An 18,413-nucleotide genomic window follows, 5' to 3' on the forward strand; every position below is an offset into this window, starting at 1 on the left:
GTTGAGCAATTAAGAACAAACCACATTGTGGGTGAGGAGTCACCAGATCAGGTAAAGATTTTTTGTTGCCACATTTAGTGAATCACAGCATTTTGGCAGCAGATCATTCAATGCTGCTATTATAGATTTGTTATTTTTTATCCCACTTTAGGGTGTTGCCAAAAGTGGTGGAGAAAACCCGTCAAACAGAATACCAGGAAGAAGTATAAAGAGTTAAAGAGGGAACTGCAGATGCTGGAGAATCGAAGGTTACACAGAAAAAGAAGTATAAAGAGGTGTTGAAGTAGACGGAGATCACAAATTGAAATTTTTTATAATTTAGTGCTGCTTATGTATAAGGCCCTGCAGGATTAACTGCTGTAAAGATGTTCAATAATCTTACAGAACCAGCAGATGTAATGTGTTCCTCAACCAAAACGAGACACTAACCTCTTGCAAACAGCATGGGCAGCAACAACCAGCACACCTCAAGGGCCGGTACAGACTCATGATCTCTTGTCCAAAGGTGTTAATAATCTTCATGTCAAAGGGGCGCATATTTCCACACCAATTCCGAGTGCAGCAATCATTCTCCTCAGCGGCAAAGTAGATCTGTTGACCAAGGCTATTCTTAATTTGAAATTTGTTGTTGGTTTCAAATCCAGTTAAGGCTGAAGTCAATGGTGGTGGGGAGAAGGGGAACAATGGCTATTTAGTTAAATAAAATACGTCGGTGAAGAACACAAGTAAAAACATTAGCTCCTCCCCAGTGCAGTATCTACTCAAGAACGATCACAAGATGCATCATGTATCACCAGTTTAAATTCCACTTTGAATATTTTGGAGGACCAAGAAACCAAGAATGGAGTGATGGAGGATAGACTGTGGATGCAGGTACTGTATCTAGAGCAGAAACAAACAATCGCATGAACTCAGTTAGCTGAGCAGTATCTGTGGTTTGCGGGTGGGTAAGAAGGGTGAGGATTTGTCGACCCCTTGGGCCGAGACCCTGCATCAAGAATGTGTAGCATTCTTGATGCAGAGTGGGTGATGGTCAGTGTAAAGAGGAGAGATGGAGGGGGGTGAGACAGAGGATAGTTGGTGGACACAAGGAACTGCAGCTGGTATCTTGCCTAGATCACAAAATGCTTGAGGGATTCAGCGGATAAGGCAGCATCTCTGGAGGACATGGATAGGCGACGTTTTGGGTCAGGACCTTATTTCAGCTCGCCTGGCAGCTCACTCCACCTACCCACCACCTTCTGGGTGAAAGAGGAACAGATGCTGGTATGAGATGAGAAGAAATGAGTTCCCCCCAGAAATCATTACAAGATTAGAATTTCAGGCAATCACATGACACAGAACATAAATTCTTCAGACTTTGTGTCTATCTTCAGTGCAAACCAGCACCTGTAGTAGCTTTCTAACCCCGAGTTACTCCAGCACTTTGTGCCTATCTTCGGTATAAATCAGCATCTGCAGTTCCTTTCTAACCCATCCCTTTTCTCCAGGGATGCTGCCTGACCTGCTGAGTTACTCCAGCATTGTGTGTCTATCTTCAGTATAAACCAACATCTGCTGTTCATTTTTACACACTTCAATGTATTTTCGGATTTGATTGGATCGCATGCAAATCAAAGCTTTTTGGTACACGTGACAATAATAAACCTAAATCAAAAATTCAACCCCCCAGAGCCTGTGCGGATACAGCATATTTTGACTTATTGAGGAAGCTTATTCAGAACAGCCGTTTGCAGGTCCGGGTTCTCTAATAAAATGTCTCTTCAGTGCAGCTCCAGGCATGTGCCGGGCTGACAGCCAGTTACCAGGGTAAGACTTGCTGATTCCCCTGGTCTTTGTGATCACAGCCAGCCGTCCAAAGTACCACTGCAAGTGGCACTCCTGCTGGTCAGACCAACCAGAGCATAACAACATCCAAACCGTGGGGGTGAAAGTGCCAAAGTAATCTGCAGAAGGAATTAATACAAGCTTGCAGCACAAGCACTGTGAACAGGCAGTAAAATAGCAGCTATGAGTCGTGGGAATTTACTGCCTATCCTATTGAGAATTTAACAGCTTGAAAATGACAATTCACTTCTCCTCACACACAAATTGGAGAAACAGCACCTCATATTTTGCTTGGGCAGTTTACAACCCGGCGGTATGCATATTGATTTCTCTAATTTTGTGCAACACTTGCATTCCCTCTCTGTACATCCCTCCCCCACCCCAGTCGACTTGTCAGTTTCATAGTTCTCACCTCCTCCACACACAACAATGAACCATTGCAGGCTCCTCCTTTCCTTGGTCATTGGTGCCGGCTCTAGTTTGTTTTGTACGTTTTCATACCTCTAGTTTTCCTCCTCCCTGACTCTGAGTCTGAAGTCGGATCTCGACCTGAAACGTCAGCAATTCCTTTTCTCCAGAGATACTGGCTGATCCGCTGAGTTACTCCAGCAGTTTGTGGCTACCTCATGAAGGATTGTGTATGCAGATTCCAAAGTGTTGTATTTAAATCTAAAGATTGCTGCTGATATCCCCACGTGCTTGCATTTCTTCTAGATTTTAAGCTAAGCCATCATCAATATATTCACCTACAATATCCACCCCCCAACTCCCTGTAGGGAATTGGAACATAAAGGCATGATAAACAATGGAGAGAAGGATCACCATAGTTAGATAGTTTAGTTTAGTTAAGTATTGCCATGTGTACTGAGGTGGAGTGAAAAGCTTTTGTTTGCATGCTATCTAGTCAGCAAATATACTATACACGATGATGACAATCAATCTGTCCACAGTGTACAGATATGGAATAAAGGTCATAACATTTAGTATAAGATACAAGTTCAGTAAAGTCTGATTAAATATAGTTTGAAGGTCTTTGGTGAAGTAGACCGCTCTCCAGTTGTTAAGAGGATGGCTCAGTTGCCTGATAGCAATAGAACAGGGAGTTGATGTTGCAATCAGACCATTCACAATCTTATTCAATGGTAAAGCAGGCTTGATGGGCTGATTAGCCTTCTTGCTCAGAATTCATTTGTGGGGCTGTTTGTATATTTAAGCACTGGGAGTTCTGCCTTGCAGATCCAAAATCCTCAATCTGTCTTCCTTATTTCCCGGGGTCAGAACCTTTCATATAATTATGTATCTATGAGTGGAATCTAGGTACAATTTAAGATTAAAATCAGATCATGAGAGGGAGTACATTTTTTACAGAAGCAACAGAGCCAAGGGCAGAGTGGATGGTAAACTAGCCAAAGATCAGCAACTGAGATTTATAGCTGTTCTTTACGCTGGAGGATGGTAAACAGTGGTGGTTCTCCAAGCTTAATGCTGGGGCACCAGCTATCTGATAAATATTAATACTTAGACGTGCACGCAAGGTATAAATTCTAATTTTGCAGACGGCATGGAGACTGGAAGTGCGGTAAGTAGTGAGGAGGATGTTAATAGACTGCAAGAAGATATAGATGTCTAAAGAAGGGACCTGATCCAAAACATCGCCTATCCGTTCACTCCACCTCTATATGACTTCGGACACGCCAAGTTATTGGGAGTATTTGGGGTATTGCATGCAGTTCTTTTCGCCCTGTTACAGTAAAGATATGGAGTCTTTATAAAGGGTGCAAAGGAGGTTTACCAGAATTCTGCCTGGATTAGAGGGCTTCGGTTGAGGAAGGGGTTGGATAGACTTGGATTGTTTTCTCAAGAACGTCATAAATTGAAGGGAGACTGGATAGAAGTATATACAATTATGAGAGGTATCAATAGGGTAGACACTTAGAACCTTTTTCCCCAAGGTGGAAATGTCCAACACGAGATGGCACAACTATATGGTGAGAGGAAGAAAGTTGAATGCAGATGTGTGGGGCTTGTTTTTTACACAGTGACTAGTGGGGGCCTGGTACGCATTGCCAGGCTTGGTGGTGGAGGCAGTTACGATGCTGGCATTTAAGAGGGTTTTAGATAGGCATATGGAAATGTAGGGAATAGAGGAGTATGGATCACGTATAGGCAGATGATATTAGTTTGACTAAGCAGCATGTAGAGCACAAAATTGTGGGCCAACGGGCCTGTTTCTGTGGTGTACAGTTCTATATTCTATGTTCCACAGATGCAGCCTGACCCATTCAGTTCCTCTAGCACTTTGTGTTTGGCTCCAGATTCCAGCTCCTGCAGTTTCGTGTGACCACAATATACAAAGCATGGCTGGAATGTTTGGCAAAGATTGTATTGCAAGCAGCTATAAAATAATACACATTAGTGGAAATAATGAGAGACGATATAGACCATACAATATATATGTACAGCAACTGAAGGACCTGGGGTCCTTGGGAATAGAATGGCATAATGAGAGAGCAGTTAATAAACATGTGATCAGAGATTTTACAAAATAAATAAAAATTGCAGGCAGATCTTTCTAAAGCACTTGTTAGGCATTACTGCAACAGTAAGTCCAGTTCTGACCCCCGCACGTGTGGAAAGGGTGCAGAAAGAATTTCTTGTATGATTTAACAGATGAAGGGCTTCAGCCACAAGGATTTACTCAAGAAGCTGAAATTGTTCTCCAGCAGCGAGAGCTGAAAAGATTTGAGTGCAATATCATGATTGGTTTGAAGCATGAGGAATGAGAACAGGAGTAGGTCAATAATGGTCTGTGTAGGAAGGAACTGCAGATACTGGTTTAAACCAAACATAGAGACATCAGACTCGGTCTGAAAATGGATCTCGACCCAAAACGTCACCCATTCCTTCCCTCTAGAGATGCTGCCTGTCCCGCTGAGTTACTCCAGTACGAGTTACTCCAGTCTACCCTTGGTCAATAGTCTGCTGTTCTCTGCTGTTCACTAATATTATGACATATCCAATTTAAACAGAATAAATGCTTGCATTGATGATGGTTCAATGATTGGTGGTGGGCATAGACATTGAAATATGGGCAAATTATGCAGGAAGCCATAGGAGAAAAAAATCTCTTTAACCCAGTGAGTGGTTATGATCTGGAATTTGCAGATTCTCGAGTGGTGGAAACACAAAAAATCGATGAATGTTTTGAAAGGGCAGCGTGGTGGCGCAGCGGTAGAGTTTGCTGCGAATGGTATGTTAGCTTTCATTGCAAAAGGATTTGAGTATAGGAGCAGGGAGGTTCTACTGCAGTTGTACAGGGTCTTGGTGAGACCACACCTGGAGTATTGCGTACAGTTTTGGTCTCCAAATCTGAGGAAGGACATTATTGCCATAGAGGGAGTGCAGAGACGGTTCACCAGACTGATTCCTGGGATGTCAGGACTGTCTTATGAAGAAAGACTGGATAGACTTGGTTTATACTCTCTAGAATTTAGAAGATTGAGAGGGGATCTTATAGAAACTTACAAAATTCTTAAAGGGTTGGACAGGCTAGATGCAGGAAGATTGTTCCCGATGTTAGGGAAGTCCAGGACAAGGGGTCACAGCTTAAGGATAAAGGGGAAATCCTTTAAAACCGAGATGAGAAGAACTTTTTTTCACGCAGAGAGTGGTGAATCTCTGGAACTCTCTGCCACAAAGGGTAGTTGAGGCCAGTTCATTGGCTATATTTAAGAGGGAGTTAGATGTGGCCCTTGTGGCTAAGGGGACCAGAGGGTATGGAGAGAGAAGGCAGGTACGGGATACTGAGTTGGATGATCAGCCATGATCATATTGAATGGCGGTGCAGGCTCGAAGGGCCGAATGGCCTACTCCTGCACCTAATTTCTATGTTTCTATGTTTCTATTACAGCGCCAGAGATCCAGGTTCCATCCTGACTATGAGCTTTGTCTGTACAGTGTTTATACATCACCCCGTGACCACGTGGATTTTCTCCGGGTTCACCAGTTTCCTCCCACTCCCCAAGACGTGTAGGCTTGTAGATTAAATGGTTCTGTAAATTTTCCTTAGTGTGCAGGATAGAGCTCGTGTATGGATGATCATTGGTTGGTGTGGACTGGGTGGGCCAAAGGGCCTGTTTCCATGCTGCATCTCTAAAATTAAACTGAAATGGAACTGGAAGGCTAAGATATTTCAGTGCAGTAGGGAAAGAGCAGGGGGAATAACGTTGCATTGCAATGACAAATGTGGCTTATATATCATTTGGTCTGTATCTCTAAAAATTGCATGACATAGCTACATAAATTACGGCATTGTTAGTGTTGAACAGGGATGAACCTGTTTGCTGTCTTGACGATTGGCACATCAATCACAATGTTTCTCTATCTCTCTCTTTTCTTTTGATTCATAAAATACTTCATTTGTGTTTGAAGGAACTGCAGATGCAGGTTGATACTGAAGATAGACACAAAGTGCTGGACAAAACTCAGCGGGCCAGGCATCATCTCTGGAGAAAAAGAACAGGCGACGGGTCCGAATGCTTCTTCAGGCTGAAAGTGAGGGGGGAGGGGGGTGGACTAGAGGGCAAAGGGCAGAACAAATCATGGCCGGCAACAGATGATCAAGAAAGAGTGGAGCCCATAATGGCTCACTGTTAGCTGAGGAAGAGGTGATAAGGAAAAGGGCTGCAGGGATGTGAACAGTGGAACTAGTAGGATAACTAGGGTGGGGGAGTGTGGGGAAAGCAGACGTCCATCAGCGTCTTCCATTTATCCATCAGCAGCTTTCAGAGTGATATTGATACATTTACAAGTGCCCAGCAAAGACTCGATGGGCCGAATGACATCTATCTATGCCATGTTTAAGAAAGAACTGCGGATGCTGGAAAAATCGAAGGTAGACAAAACTGCTGGAGAAACTCAGCGGGTGAAGCAGCATCTATGGAGCGAAAGAAATAGGCGACGTTTCGGTTCGAGACCCTTCTTCAGACCAGCATTTTTGTCTACCTTCTATCTATGCCATCATCATTCTATAACTCTCTGAGTAATCCTCGTAACTAGAAAACCATCCATCTAGGATTGCTATTTATTGCAAATTCTTCTTCATAAAAATACACAAGACCTAAGACAGGCTGGTCGTTCCATCAGTAAAGATTAATGAAGCTTGATCTGTGATAAAGAAAAATTGAGAAGAGAGTACACTTAAAGTAAATCTTGCACAATGTAATACACTGCTGATTTGAAGATATTCACAATGTGCTGGAGTAACTCAGCGAGTCAGGCAGCATCTCTGGAAAAATGAATCGGTGACGTTTCAGTTCGTGACCCTTCTTGCTGAAGTTGTGTTCCGACCAAAAATGTCCTGAAGCTGGGTCCTGACCTGAAACATCATCTATTCCTTTGCTCCAGAAATGCTGCCTGACCCGCTAAATTACTCTAGCATGTTCTGCCTATCTTCGGTATAAACCAGCATCTGCAGTTCCTTCCTACACATTTAATCTGCTGATTTGTTTGATGTTCTTTACCGCAATTGTCCAAGGTTAGTTTTGCTCCCTGCATTATACCGATAGCAACCTACCTTCCAACAATTCCACTTGCTGATGAACCAGGAGCTGATCGACCTATGACAGAAACATAGTGTGAATTATCTCAGTTAAACAAATGAGTCACGTGAACTGCGCTATAGAGATGAGGATGAGTGACTTGGCTTTCTCATCATTTTATTTTGACATACAGTGCAAAATAATTTTGATGGGAGTATATTATTTTTAAACATCCATATGGAAAGAATTCTGATTAATGCTGCTCTCATACAAAGCTTAATACAATATACACAGTTCATATCTCTGCTACATGTGTGTTAAAATGTCTGGGAGCAGCACAGCTTTAACAGATGGATGTCAGTTTTGATTCATGGATTCATAAAACTATATATCAAGGAAGCAGACCCTTCGAGCCAACTCATCCATGCCGACCAAAATGCTTATCTATGCTAATACCATTTGCCTTTGTTCTGCTGATATCATTTTTACTGAGTTTCCACAACTACTTTCTTGCAGGATATTTCAATGCACAATCCTTATCCTATCAACAACAACATAAAATAATACTTTTTTATGGTCTCTTTCAGATGGGCAAGCAAGTTGCTGTCTTTACTCTTTTTCCATTAGTCTAATTTAGTTTAGCTCAGAGATACAGCATGGAAACAGGCCCTTCAGCCCACTGAGTTCACACTGACCATCGGTCACCTGTACACTTGTTCGATGTTTTCCCAGTCTCGCATCCTACCCACTAGGGGCAATTTATGGATGGCAATTAACCCACATCTTTGGAATGAAGCACTGTTTACCCAGGCCATCGGCGATCAAACATCGGAATTAATCCAATCTTCCAGCACTTGGCCTTCTAGCCCAGGTGATTCAAGTGCTCATCCAGATACTTCATGAATAATCTCAGTGACTGCTTACACTAGTGTCTTCAGGTACTTACCCCTCTCTGGGTGAAAAAGGTCCACCTCAGGTTCACTTTAAATCTATAACCCATAATTACTAAATCTATGTCCTCTAGATTTATTCACCTGCTAAAAGGTGAAATTTGTTGCAGTCGACCCCATCTATATGTCTCAACATTTTATATACCTCAATCAAATCTCTTCTTAACATCTATTGCTTTAGCAAAACTGGTCCTAGATTCTCCAGCCTCGCCAAATAACTAAGATACTCTATCCTTGGTAACATCCTGGTGAATCTCTTCTGCACTCTCTCCAGTGCTCTCATATCCTTCCTATTGTGCGGTGAACAGAACTGCACACAGTACTCCGACTTAGGTCTGACCAATATTGTGAAAAGTCATAGCGTTATCTCTCTGCTCGTGTGGTGACTGCCTCTACAAATGTAGACCAATGTGTATGAAGGAACTGCAGAAGCTGGTTTAAACCGAAGATAGACAGAGATGCTGCCTGTCCCAAATGAAGGCCAATATTCCAAATGCCTTCTTAGCCATGTTAACTGCCTTCACTCCCATCCTTTGAGTGGCACACCAAGGCCCCTCTGTTCCTCCATACTTTCAAGGACCTAACTATAGAAGGTGTATACCTTAGTACTCCCAAATGCATCCTCTCATCTATTTCTACTAGTTGCATTCTCAAATGAAAGATTAATAATTTTTTTTCATAAATCCATGTTTCTGCTCAATCCTGTTAACCAGGTCATGACCCTAATCGTCGCCTATCCATGTCCTCCAGAGATGTTCTCTGACCCGTTGAGAAACTTCAGCACTTTGTGTTCTACTACATGATTCCAGAATCTGCAGTTCTTCGTGTCTCCATTCTTTTCACGATGTTCTGCTATTACATCATTCATTATAGATTCCTGGGGCCACTGGAATGTTGTCCTATCTGCCATTTACTGGAAATGTCTTGTTCAGATTTAATGTCTCAAACTGCATTACCACATACTTTTTGGAATTAAATTCTACCTGCCACTGCTTGTCCAAGTTTCCGACAGATTTATATCCCTCTGTATCCTTATACAACCTTCTTTGGTGTCAACAACTCCAGCAATTATTGCATCATCAGCAAACTTATTACTTAACCAACACCTACTATCTATATATTTTTTAAACTCTAGGATGTAAATCTATCGCTCTTTGCAACATGACACCCCAACACTTAGCTCAATGTCTCAGCCTGTGAAGGCAAGAATACCAAATGCATTTCCACTATATTCTCCACCCGTGTTGCTGCATTCAGGGAGCAATGGATTTGCACCCCAAGGTATCTCCGTACATCACTGTTCCTAATGTCGTTACATTTACGCTATATGTCTGGACAGAATTTGCCCTTCCAAAGTGCATTACCTCTCACTTGTATGGGTTAAATTCTATCTGCCATTGCTCTGTACAACTTTCCAGCTGATCTTTCACCCGCTGTATATTTAAACAACCATCCTTGTTATATACAACTCCACTAGTTTTTGTGCTATCTGAAAACTTGTTACATACCCCTCAGATACTCATCAAAGTCATTTCTATACTTTGTAAATTACAAAGATTCCAGCATTTTGTGCAGAGCCCCACCTGTTATAGATTTTGAGCTAGAAAAAAAACACCCATCCTCCACTATCCTCTGCCTGCTATTACCCAGACTATTTTGGATCCAGTTCACCAACACACCTCTGTGTTTTAACCTTCTGGCTCAACCTACCTTGTGAGACTTTGTCAAAAGCCTTACTAAAGTCCCCTCAGCCAACATCTACCACTGTCCTTTTTAACATCATTGGTACCTCTTCACAAAGCTCAATGAGATTTATACGATCATCTCCCTGCACAAAACCATTCTAATATCTCCTAATCAGTTCCTGTTTTTCCAACTGCAGATAAATACTGTTTTTCAAAATCTTCTCCAACAACCTCCCAAGTCTTCTGCCACCTCACCCATGGCTAATGTGTTTGCAAAAATCTCTCTTAAAGCCCCAATAATCTCCCATTGGTAACCCTAATCCTGGAATCCAGGAAATCCTGACACAGATATGCTCTGAAATATCAGCCCATCCCTTCCAGAACCCTGCAGCCTCCACGTATGTATCTTTGATGCAAACAAATAAGGGCGGCACAGTGGCTGCCTTACAGCGTCATAGACCATATTCAATCCTGATTACGGGTACTATCTGTACGGCGTTTATACGTTCTTCCCGTGACCTGCGTTTGTTTTCTCTGGGTGCTCCGGTTCCCTCCCACAGTCCAAAGACGTACATGTTTGTAGGTTAATTGGTTTGTTATAATTGTAAATTGTCCCTAGTGTGTAGGATAGTGTTAGTGTACGGGGATTGCTGGTTGGCATGGACTCGGTGGGCCAAAGGGCCTGTTTCCGTGTGGTATCTCTAAATTAAAACTAAACTATTAATTTAGGATCTCGCTCATATCCCCTGCCTCCATGTGCTGATCTGATAAATTGAATTTCTCTACCATTTCCTCATTTCCAGCAATACATTCTTCCCTCTCTGTCTCTAAAAGGAGGGGCACACACATGCCCTTGCTTGCCTTTCCCTGCTTGTTCATGCATAAGAATTCTTATGGTCTGTTTTGATTAATTTACCTGCGTAAGATACTCCAGTCCTGGAGGGCAATTTGGGATGCCAAGAGGCATTGGTATCTTCTGAAGGCCCATTTCTCCTTTGATTGCTGAAGGATCTTGAGGGGCATAATAGCCTGCAGGGGGGAGGGCTCCAGGAGAGAGGGCTCCAGGAGGGAGGGCTCCAGTAGGGTAGGCCCCAGGAGGGAGGGCTCCAGGAGGGTAGGCCCCAGGAGGGTAGGCCCCAGGAGGGTAGGCCCCAGGTGGATTTCCATGCTGAAAGTCAGATCCTAAGAGCATAACATTCAAAAACAACAAACACCTTTACAAATCAATTATTATTTCATGTAACAAAATCAAAAACAGCTTTAGTAAATCATCAAATATTTTACGAATGGTGAATGCCAAGTCATTCAAACCTTAGACAAGCTCCAGTGAATTGACAATAAGCAACATGGAATTTATAAAAAATAATTTAAAGCATTAATATTTAATCCTTTAGAGATGTGAGCTGAGGATGACTTTAAGATCAATCAAGGACCAGTCTTCTCTTCTCCCATCAGGTAAGATGTAGAGACGTTTCTTCCCAGCTGTTATCTGTCGACTGAACCGTCCTCCCACCAGCTGCAGAGAAGTCCTGACCCTCCCATCTACTTCGTTGACCTTCGAACTATCTTTAATCAGACTTTATCTTGCATGAAACATTATGCCGTTTTTCTTGTATCTGTACACTGTGGACAGCTTGATTGTAATCGTGTATAGCCTTTTTCGCTGACTGGATAGCACGCAACAAATAGCTTTTCATTGTACCTCGGTGCTGATGACACTGTGGCGGTGGGCCTGATCTCAGACAATGATGAGAGGGCTTACCGGGAGGAGGTGGCTGATCTAGCACTCTGGTGCCAGGAGAACAGCATCCTCTTGAACATCAAAAAAACAAAGGAGCTGATCATGGACTTTAGGAGGGCACATCATCCGAGGACGTACACTCCATTGAGTATAAATGGGGATCCTGTGGATAGGGTGAACTGTTTTAAATATCTGGGAGTCCACATCTCTGAGGATATGACATGGTCATCACACGCCTCAGCACAGGTGAGTAAGGCAAGGCAGCACCTTTACCACCTCAGGCAATTGAGGAAATTCAGAGTGTCTCCGAGGATCCTCCAGTGCTTCTACGCAGCGGCGGTGGAAAGCATCTTGTCCGGGAACATTACCATCTGGTTCGGGAATTGCTCTGCCAAGGACAAGAAGGCTCTGCAGAGAGTAGTGCGTTCGGCCGAACGCACTATGGGAACTTCACTCACCCCCCTGCAGGAACTATACAACAGGAGGTGCAACTCCAGAGCAAACAAAATCATGAGAGACCTCTTCCACCCCTGCAACGGACTGTTCCAGCCGCTACGGTCAGGCAAACGCCTCCGTTGCCATGCAGTGAGAACGGAGAGGTTGAGAAGGAGTTTCTTCCCAGAGGCAATTCGGACTGTAAACGCCTTTCTCACCAGGGACTAACTGTACAGAACGTTTTTCCTTCTATTATTTATTATGTAAAATAATATGTGTGTTATGATTGTGTTTATAATTTGTTTGGTTGTTTTGTTGTTCCGCGAGCATTGCAACTTTCATTTCACTGCACATCTCGTATGTGTATGTGACAAATAAACTTGACTTGACTTGACTACATTTGACAATAATAAACACAACTAAACTAAACAATCTAATAGTGCTGCATGGATTTGGGTCAATTTATGCTTTTACACTACATTGAATATTTGGGTAAAATAAAGTATAATATTTCATAATAATCATCCAAATATTTAGTACAAAAAACCCACCCCTTTTGTTACTCTTTTGCTGCAGACCTCCTCTGCATGCTGTAAAATCAGTGAGCACTCAGCTGACCCATGAAAGTTATATAAACAGGGTCTGAACTTCCAGCAAACACTTCAGATGCTGCGACCTGGACCAACAAACAGTCTGCTTGAGGAACTCAGTGGTCGAGTTTATCATTATTGCATGGAAAGGGTGGGGAGGGAGGACAGTGTTACCTCAAATTGAAGAACTCAAGGGCCTGTCCCACTTGATGGTTTTTTCTGCAACTGTCAGCATCATTGACTGATGTATCAGGTCACCAAAAAAGTTGTGGCTTGATGCGGCGTGACAATGTATTGGTGTCTCCACAAGTGTCGCAACATTTTTTTTGTCGCCGCTGGATTTTGAAATGTTCAAATTCTTTTCTGAAATGTCAGTCAATGATGCCGGCAGTCGCTGGAAAAATCGCCAAGTGGGACATGCCCTTCAATGTTCATATTATTACGTTGTAAGCTATCCAAGCGGAATATGATGTGCTGTCCCTTCATTTTGCACGTGGTCTCTCTAGCAATGGATGAAGCCCAGGACAGAAAGGTCAGCATGGAAATGGGAGAGGGAGATAAAATGATTAGCAACTAGGAGATCCAGCAGGAAAAAGTGGACCAAGCGCATGTGTTCAAAAAGGGTGTCAGATAAGGATAAAGGAGCGAAATGTAGATCCAGGGAGAAGGGTATAGGTGGAAGCAGACAGGGGTAGGGGAAATCGAGATAAAAGGAAAATAAGGGACTTGAGGATGAAAATTGCAGCACCTGCAGTTCCTTGTATCGGAATTCGATACTTGCGATATAGTTTTGTTCCATTGACTTCAATGGGAATGAATATCTATTAAGGTATAAATAAGTTGATTCATGCATGACCAAGGTGAATTTATACCCCAATAACTTCATCATGTATCAAGAATTGTATCAGTAAGTTACAGAATCAGTCAGTGACAGAACATAAGTGAATTTATTTAACAAAAAGCCCATGAGTGAAACAGCAGCCTGCCTTTTCCTTTTCCAGAGGCTGCTGTGCACTGCAAATGTCTTTGTTTTCATTACTAAATAAATTAACTCGGACATTTCTGTTTTTCTTTAACCAACTAGAAATGCAGCCAAGATCTGTATGCAAGATATTACCTACCTGGTGTGGCCATCTCTCAAGCTTCCTTCTTTAAGGGTGATCAGCTGAAGAAAGGAAACACAAATGATCTGCGATTACTAATAATTAAATTACATTTTTTTCTTTTCAGACAGATTTTTTTGATAAAGAATTAACCTTTGGTCATTCTCAATGTGAGTTTTACCACACCTTTGCAAATCCGACTTAATAACTTTCCAAAATTGCTCCCAGCCAGCAGTTCCCTGGAGAATGCACACTCGTCACCTGAATAAATGTTTTCTGTGACTGTACTGAATGGCAAGACTAGAACAGTTTATTTAACCTTTCCTTGTAGAATTTCACAGGTCTTTAACTCATTGCGAAAATTCCAGTTTGTCCTTTCACCTTCATAGTCATAAAAAAAACATTTCACATTTCATAATCGGAATTGTTGCAGTTGCCCAAGAAGAAATGTGAAAACACTCACTTGCTGCTTAGGTAACACAGTGAACCTTGTTCAGCCACAAACGTATTGAAACATGTGTAGAAAGGAACTGCTGATATTGGTTTATACTGAAGATAGACACAAAGTGCTGGAGTAACTCAACAGCAGCATTTCTGGAGAAAAGGGATTGGTGACATTTTGGGCGAGGACCTTTCTACAGACTGTAAGTAGTGGGGAAGCAACTGGAGGTACGAAACGGTCAGAAGAAAGCAGGGCTGTCAACAAGGATGGAGCCTATTATGGCGCATTGTTGGCTGGGGAAGGGATGATCATGAAGGGTTGCACAATGCAAATTGTGGAACTAATAGGTCGACAAGAGTGGGGGAGGGGAGAGAGAGGGAATACTGGGGATTGAAATGAGAGAAATCAACCTTCATTCCGTTGGTATTAAACTGCTATTAAAACATACATTTGGATTATCCAGGTGGTTTCCCAAAAGGTCTGGTACACAGGACACAGGAAGGAGTGTGGGCGAGGTATCGTAACTGGACACCACTCTCCACCTGTGAGATGTTATGACCTCATTGTTTCTGAGTCACACTCGGAGGACTGGTTCTGGTAAATAAATGATGGCATATCAGAATCCACCTCATACAACTGCTTGAAAACATTAACACCAAAATGATGTAGCTTTATAGGACTTTCATAATCCAACTTTATAGGGTTTTGGTTAGACTACATTTGGAATATTGGGTGCAGTTCCGATCGCCACTTTACAGGAAGGATGTTGAGGTTTTGGAAAGGGTATAGAGGAGGTTATCAGAATGTTGCCTGGATTAAGGGGTATTAACTACAGCGAGAGGTTGGATAGACTTTGATTGTTTTCTCTGGAACATCGGAGGTTATGCGAAGATTTGATAGAAGTATATCAAATTATGAGAGGCACAGATAAGGTAGACAATCAGAATCTTTTTCCCAGGATGGAAAAATCAAATATCAGATGGCATAGCTTTAAGGTGAGAGAGGCAAAGTTTAAACAGTATGTGTGAGGCAATCTATTTTACACAGAGGGTGGGAAGTGCCTGGAACATACTGCTAGGGTTGGTGGTAGAAGCAGATATACAATTGGCACTTAGGAGGGGCTTTTGAATAGGTATATGGATATGCGGGGAACAAAGGGATAAGGGTTATGCACAAGTAGATAAGAGATGGTCTTGGCATCATGTTCGACACAGACATTGTGGGCTGAAGGGTTTGCTCTTGTGCTGTACTGTTCTATGTTCTATGTTCAAAAGAAGGAAGCTCTGATTGTGGAGCGGACAGGTAAACACTGGTATTACAGCAGGATAAGCAGGCGAGTGATAAGGAAAATCATGATTATTTCACATAAACCTTAATCATTGTCATGTAAGAGAAGAGGAAGTATGATTTGTAGTAGCATTATATTTACATAGCAAAGCATCAGCAAATCAGATTAACATTTCTCACATGCATAATCTTAGGAAATATTTAGCAATGAGGAAGGAATCAGGGCCAATGTAAACACAATTACACCATTTTAAATGACTAGCAGGAACAAATAATTCTGCAGTTATGCATTCAAAATTCCTTCAAAGTTGCAAGAACAATTAAAGAAGGTAATTATAATACTATCTACAGGATGGCATAAAAGAGTATAATTATATACTCTTTTATATAATTATATATAATTATATATGGGATCAGGGGGTATGGAGAGAAGGCAGGTACGGGATACTGAGTTGGATGATCAGCCATGATCATATTGAATGGCGGTGCAGGCTTGAAGGGCCGAATGGCCTACTCCTGCACCTAATTTCTATGTTTCTATGTTTCTATAAGTGTTATGTTGAATTTTTCTAAGTCATGGTGAGATCTCAGCTGGAATTAACTATGGGCATCCTGCATTTGCAAAGATCAGGGGGTACCCAGAGTTGAACCAGAAACACAGGGGCAGGGGTAAAGGGAGGGACCGTCTATTCCCAACTTCCACAAATTTAGCTCAGATGAACCCTAAAAATTAGGATCCATAGGCCCCTTGCAACATGATGAAAACATGATCAAAGCCAATCTAAATTATCCTTTATTCATAAACACAACAACTAATGATATTCTAATAAAATAACTTCTGCTGTAAGGAGAGTTTGGACAGCCTAGGACCTTATTCCTTGGAGCGCAAAAGGCTGAGGGGTGATCTTTCAGAGGTGTATAAAATCATGAGAGGAACGTCCCGACTGCAAATGGTTCGACTGCCCCGACCGCGGGAGAATAAAGAGGAAGTAGTTTAGACTTTATTGCCATCCATCACAGTGAGAAATGTGGGACTCCCCAATGGTGGATATGTTAACTTTTATGTAGTTGTGTATCTTGTTGCTTTTTTTCTAGTGTGGCGGTATGGTAAATCGAATATCACGGTACCTTAATTGGTACACATGACAATAAACAGACCTTTGAACCTTTGAACGGTTGAAAGCTATGCTGGTTCTCAGAACAATTGCATCAATTCCACAATTCCATTTATTTTACCTGCAAGCCAGATGCCAGCAGCCCGCCCGTACTACTGAGATATACACGGGGTGATTTATGGTGGACAATTAACGTACAAACTAATACACCTTTGGGATGTCGGAGAAAACCAGAGCATGTGGGCGAAACCAACACAGGTCTGGGCAAAACATGCTAACTCCATGCATCCTAACTAAGGGAAAAGTTAGGAGGCAGCAGTACTATCAGCTGCACCACTGTGCTGCTCTGTTTCTAACCACGATAATATGCCGTTCTTCATGGTGAGGAGTCCAAGATTTGTGAGAAAGCACAAGATTCATGGCAAAATGAATTCTGCTTAAAATCAAATGGGATGGCACAGTGGTTCAGCTGGTAGAGCTGCTGCCTCACAGTCCCATATACCCGAGTTTGCACGTTCTCCCTATGACCACATAGGTTTCCTCGGGTTGCTCTGATTTCCCCCACATCCCATTGACGTGCGGGTTTCCAGTTAATTGGCCACGGTAAATAATCAGGGCTGCCAACTCTCACGCTTTGAGCGTGAGACTCACGCCCTCAAGCAAACTCTCACGCCCTCATGCTGATCAGAAATTTCTCACGCTCAGTGGTGAGAAATTTTGTGATCAATGAAAATTTCAAAACTCGGATAAACTGCATGGTCCGCGGGTGTTGGAGAGCCGGGGCTGCGGGAGGGATGGGAGCAGAACCAGCGGCCGGAACAGATGCGGGGAGCCGGGACGGACGAGTGTTTGCCGGGGCCGGCGTGTCGCTCGCTGCAGCTCTGGCCATGGAGCGCTCTGGACAGTGCGAGTGTCCCGGGCCGCGGAGGCGTCGGAAGCGTTGTGCCGCTGCCGCGAGAGTCTCTGTGCCAAAGGGACAGACTCTCAAAGGGAGGTGGAGAGAGAGAGAGGGGAAGGAGACAGGGAGACAGTGGGGGGATAGAGAGGGGGGTGAGAGGAGAGAAAGGGGAGAGACAGAGGGGGCGTGAATGGAGAGATAGAAGTGGGAGGGGGGAGAGAGAGGGGGAAGAGTGAGGTGGGGGGAGGGGGGAAGTGAGAGAAGGGTGAGAGGGAAAGAAAGAGGGAAGAGAGAGAGGGGGTGGAGAGGGAGGAGGGTAGGAGAGAATGGGAGCAAGAAGGGGAAGAGATAGGGGTGGTAAAAGAGAGAGGGGGGGAGAGGGGGAAGAGAGAGACGGGGAAAGAGATAGGGGGGCAAAGAAAAAGAGACAGAGGAGAAAGAGAGGGGAGAGCGGGCAAGGGGGAGAGTGAGGTAGGAGGGAGAAATTGGGGAGAGAGGAGGAGAAGGAGAGGGGGGAGAGAGAGAGAGAGGGTGAGAGAGAGGGAGAGAGGGGGAAGAGAGAGAGGGGAGAGACCCGGAGAGGGAGAGAGAGGGGGAGATAGAGAGGGAGGGAGAAAGAGGTTGGGGGGAAGCGAGGGGGAGAGAGATGAGAGAGGGGGGAGAGAGAAGATGGGGAGAGAGAGAAGAAAGAGAGGGGGGAATAGAGAGGGAAGAGAGAGTTAGGGGAAAGAGGGGAGAGAGAGGGAGAGGGAGAGGGGGAGAGAGAGAGAGAGGGAGATGGAGAGAGAGGGAGAGAGAGA

General features: G+C 43.3%; 1 protein-coding gene across 1 annotated transcript in view; it reads right to left on the bottom strand.

The window, feature by feature from the left end:
- LOC129703323 (phospholipid scramblase 1-like) overlaps window positions 1-18,413 on the bottom strand; it is a 47,002-nt gene that overhangs the window by 11,466 nt on the left and 17,123 nt on the right. The window contains exons 2-5 of the mRNA XM_055645687.1: window positions 13,890-13,933; window positions 10,919-11,184; window positions 7,403-7,445; window positions 430-650 (exon numbers count right to left, since the gene is read on the bottom strand). Coding sequence (XP_055501662.1) covers window positions 430-650; window positions 7,403-7,445; window positions 10,919-11,184; window positions 13,890-13,902 — 543 coding nt within the window. The 5' untranslated portion in view covers window positions 13,903-13,933. The remainder of the gene's footprint in view (window positions 1-429; window positions 651-7,402; window positions 7,446-10,918; window positions 11,185-13,889; window positions 13,934-18,413) is intronic.

The sequence above is a fragment of the Leucoraja erinacea genome, chromosome 14 (genome assembly GCF_028641065.1).
Source record: "Leucoraja erinacea ecotype New England chromosome 14, Leri_hhj_1, whole genome shotgun sequence".
Classification (NCBI taxonomy): domain Eukaryota; kingdom Metazoa; phylum Chordata; class Chondrichthyes; order Rajiformes; family Rajidae; genus Leucoraja; species Leucoraja erinaceus.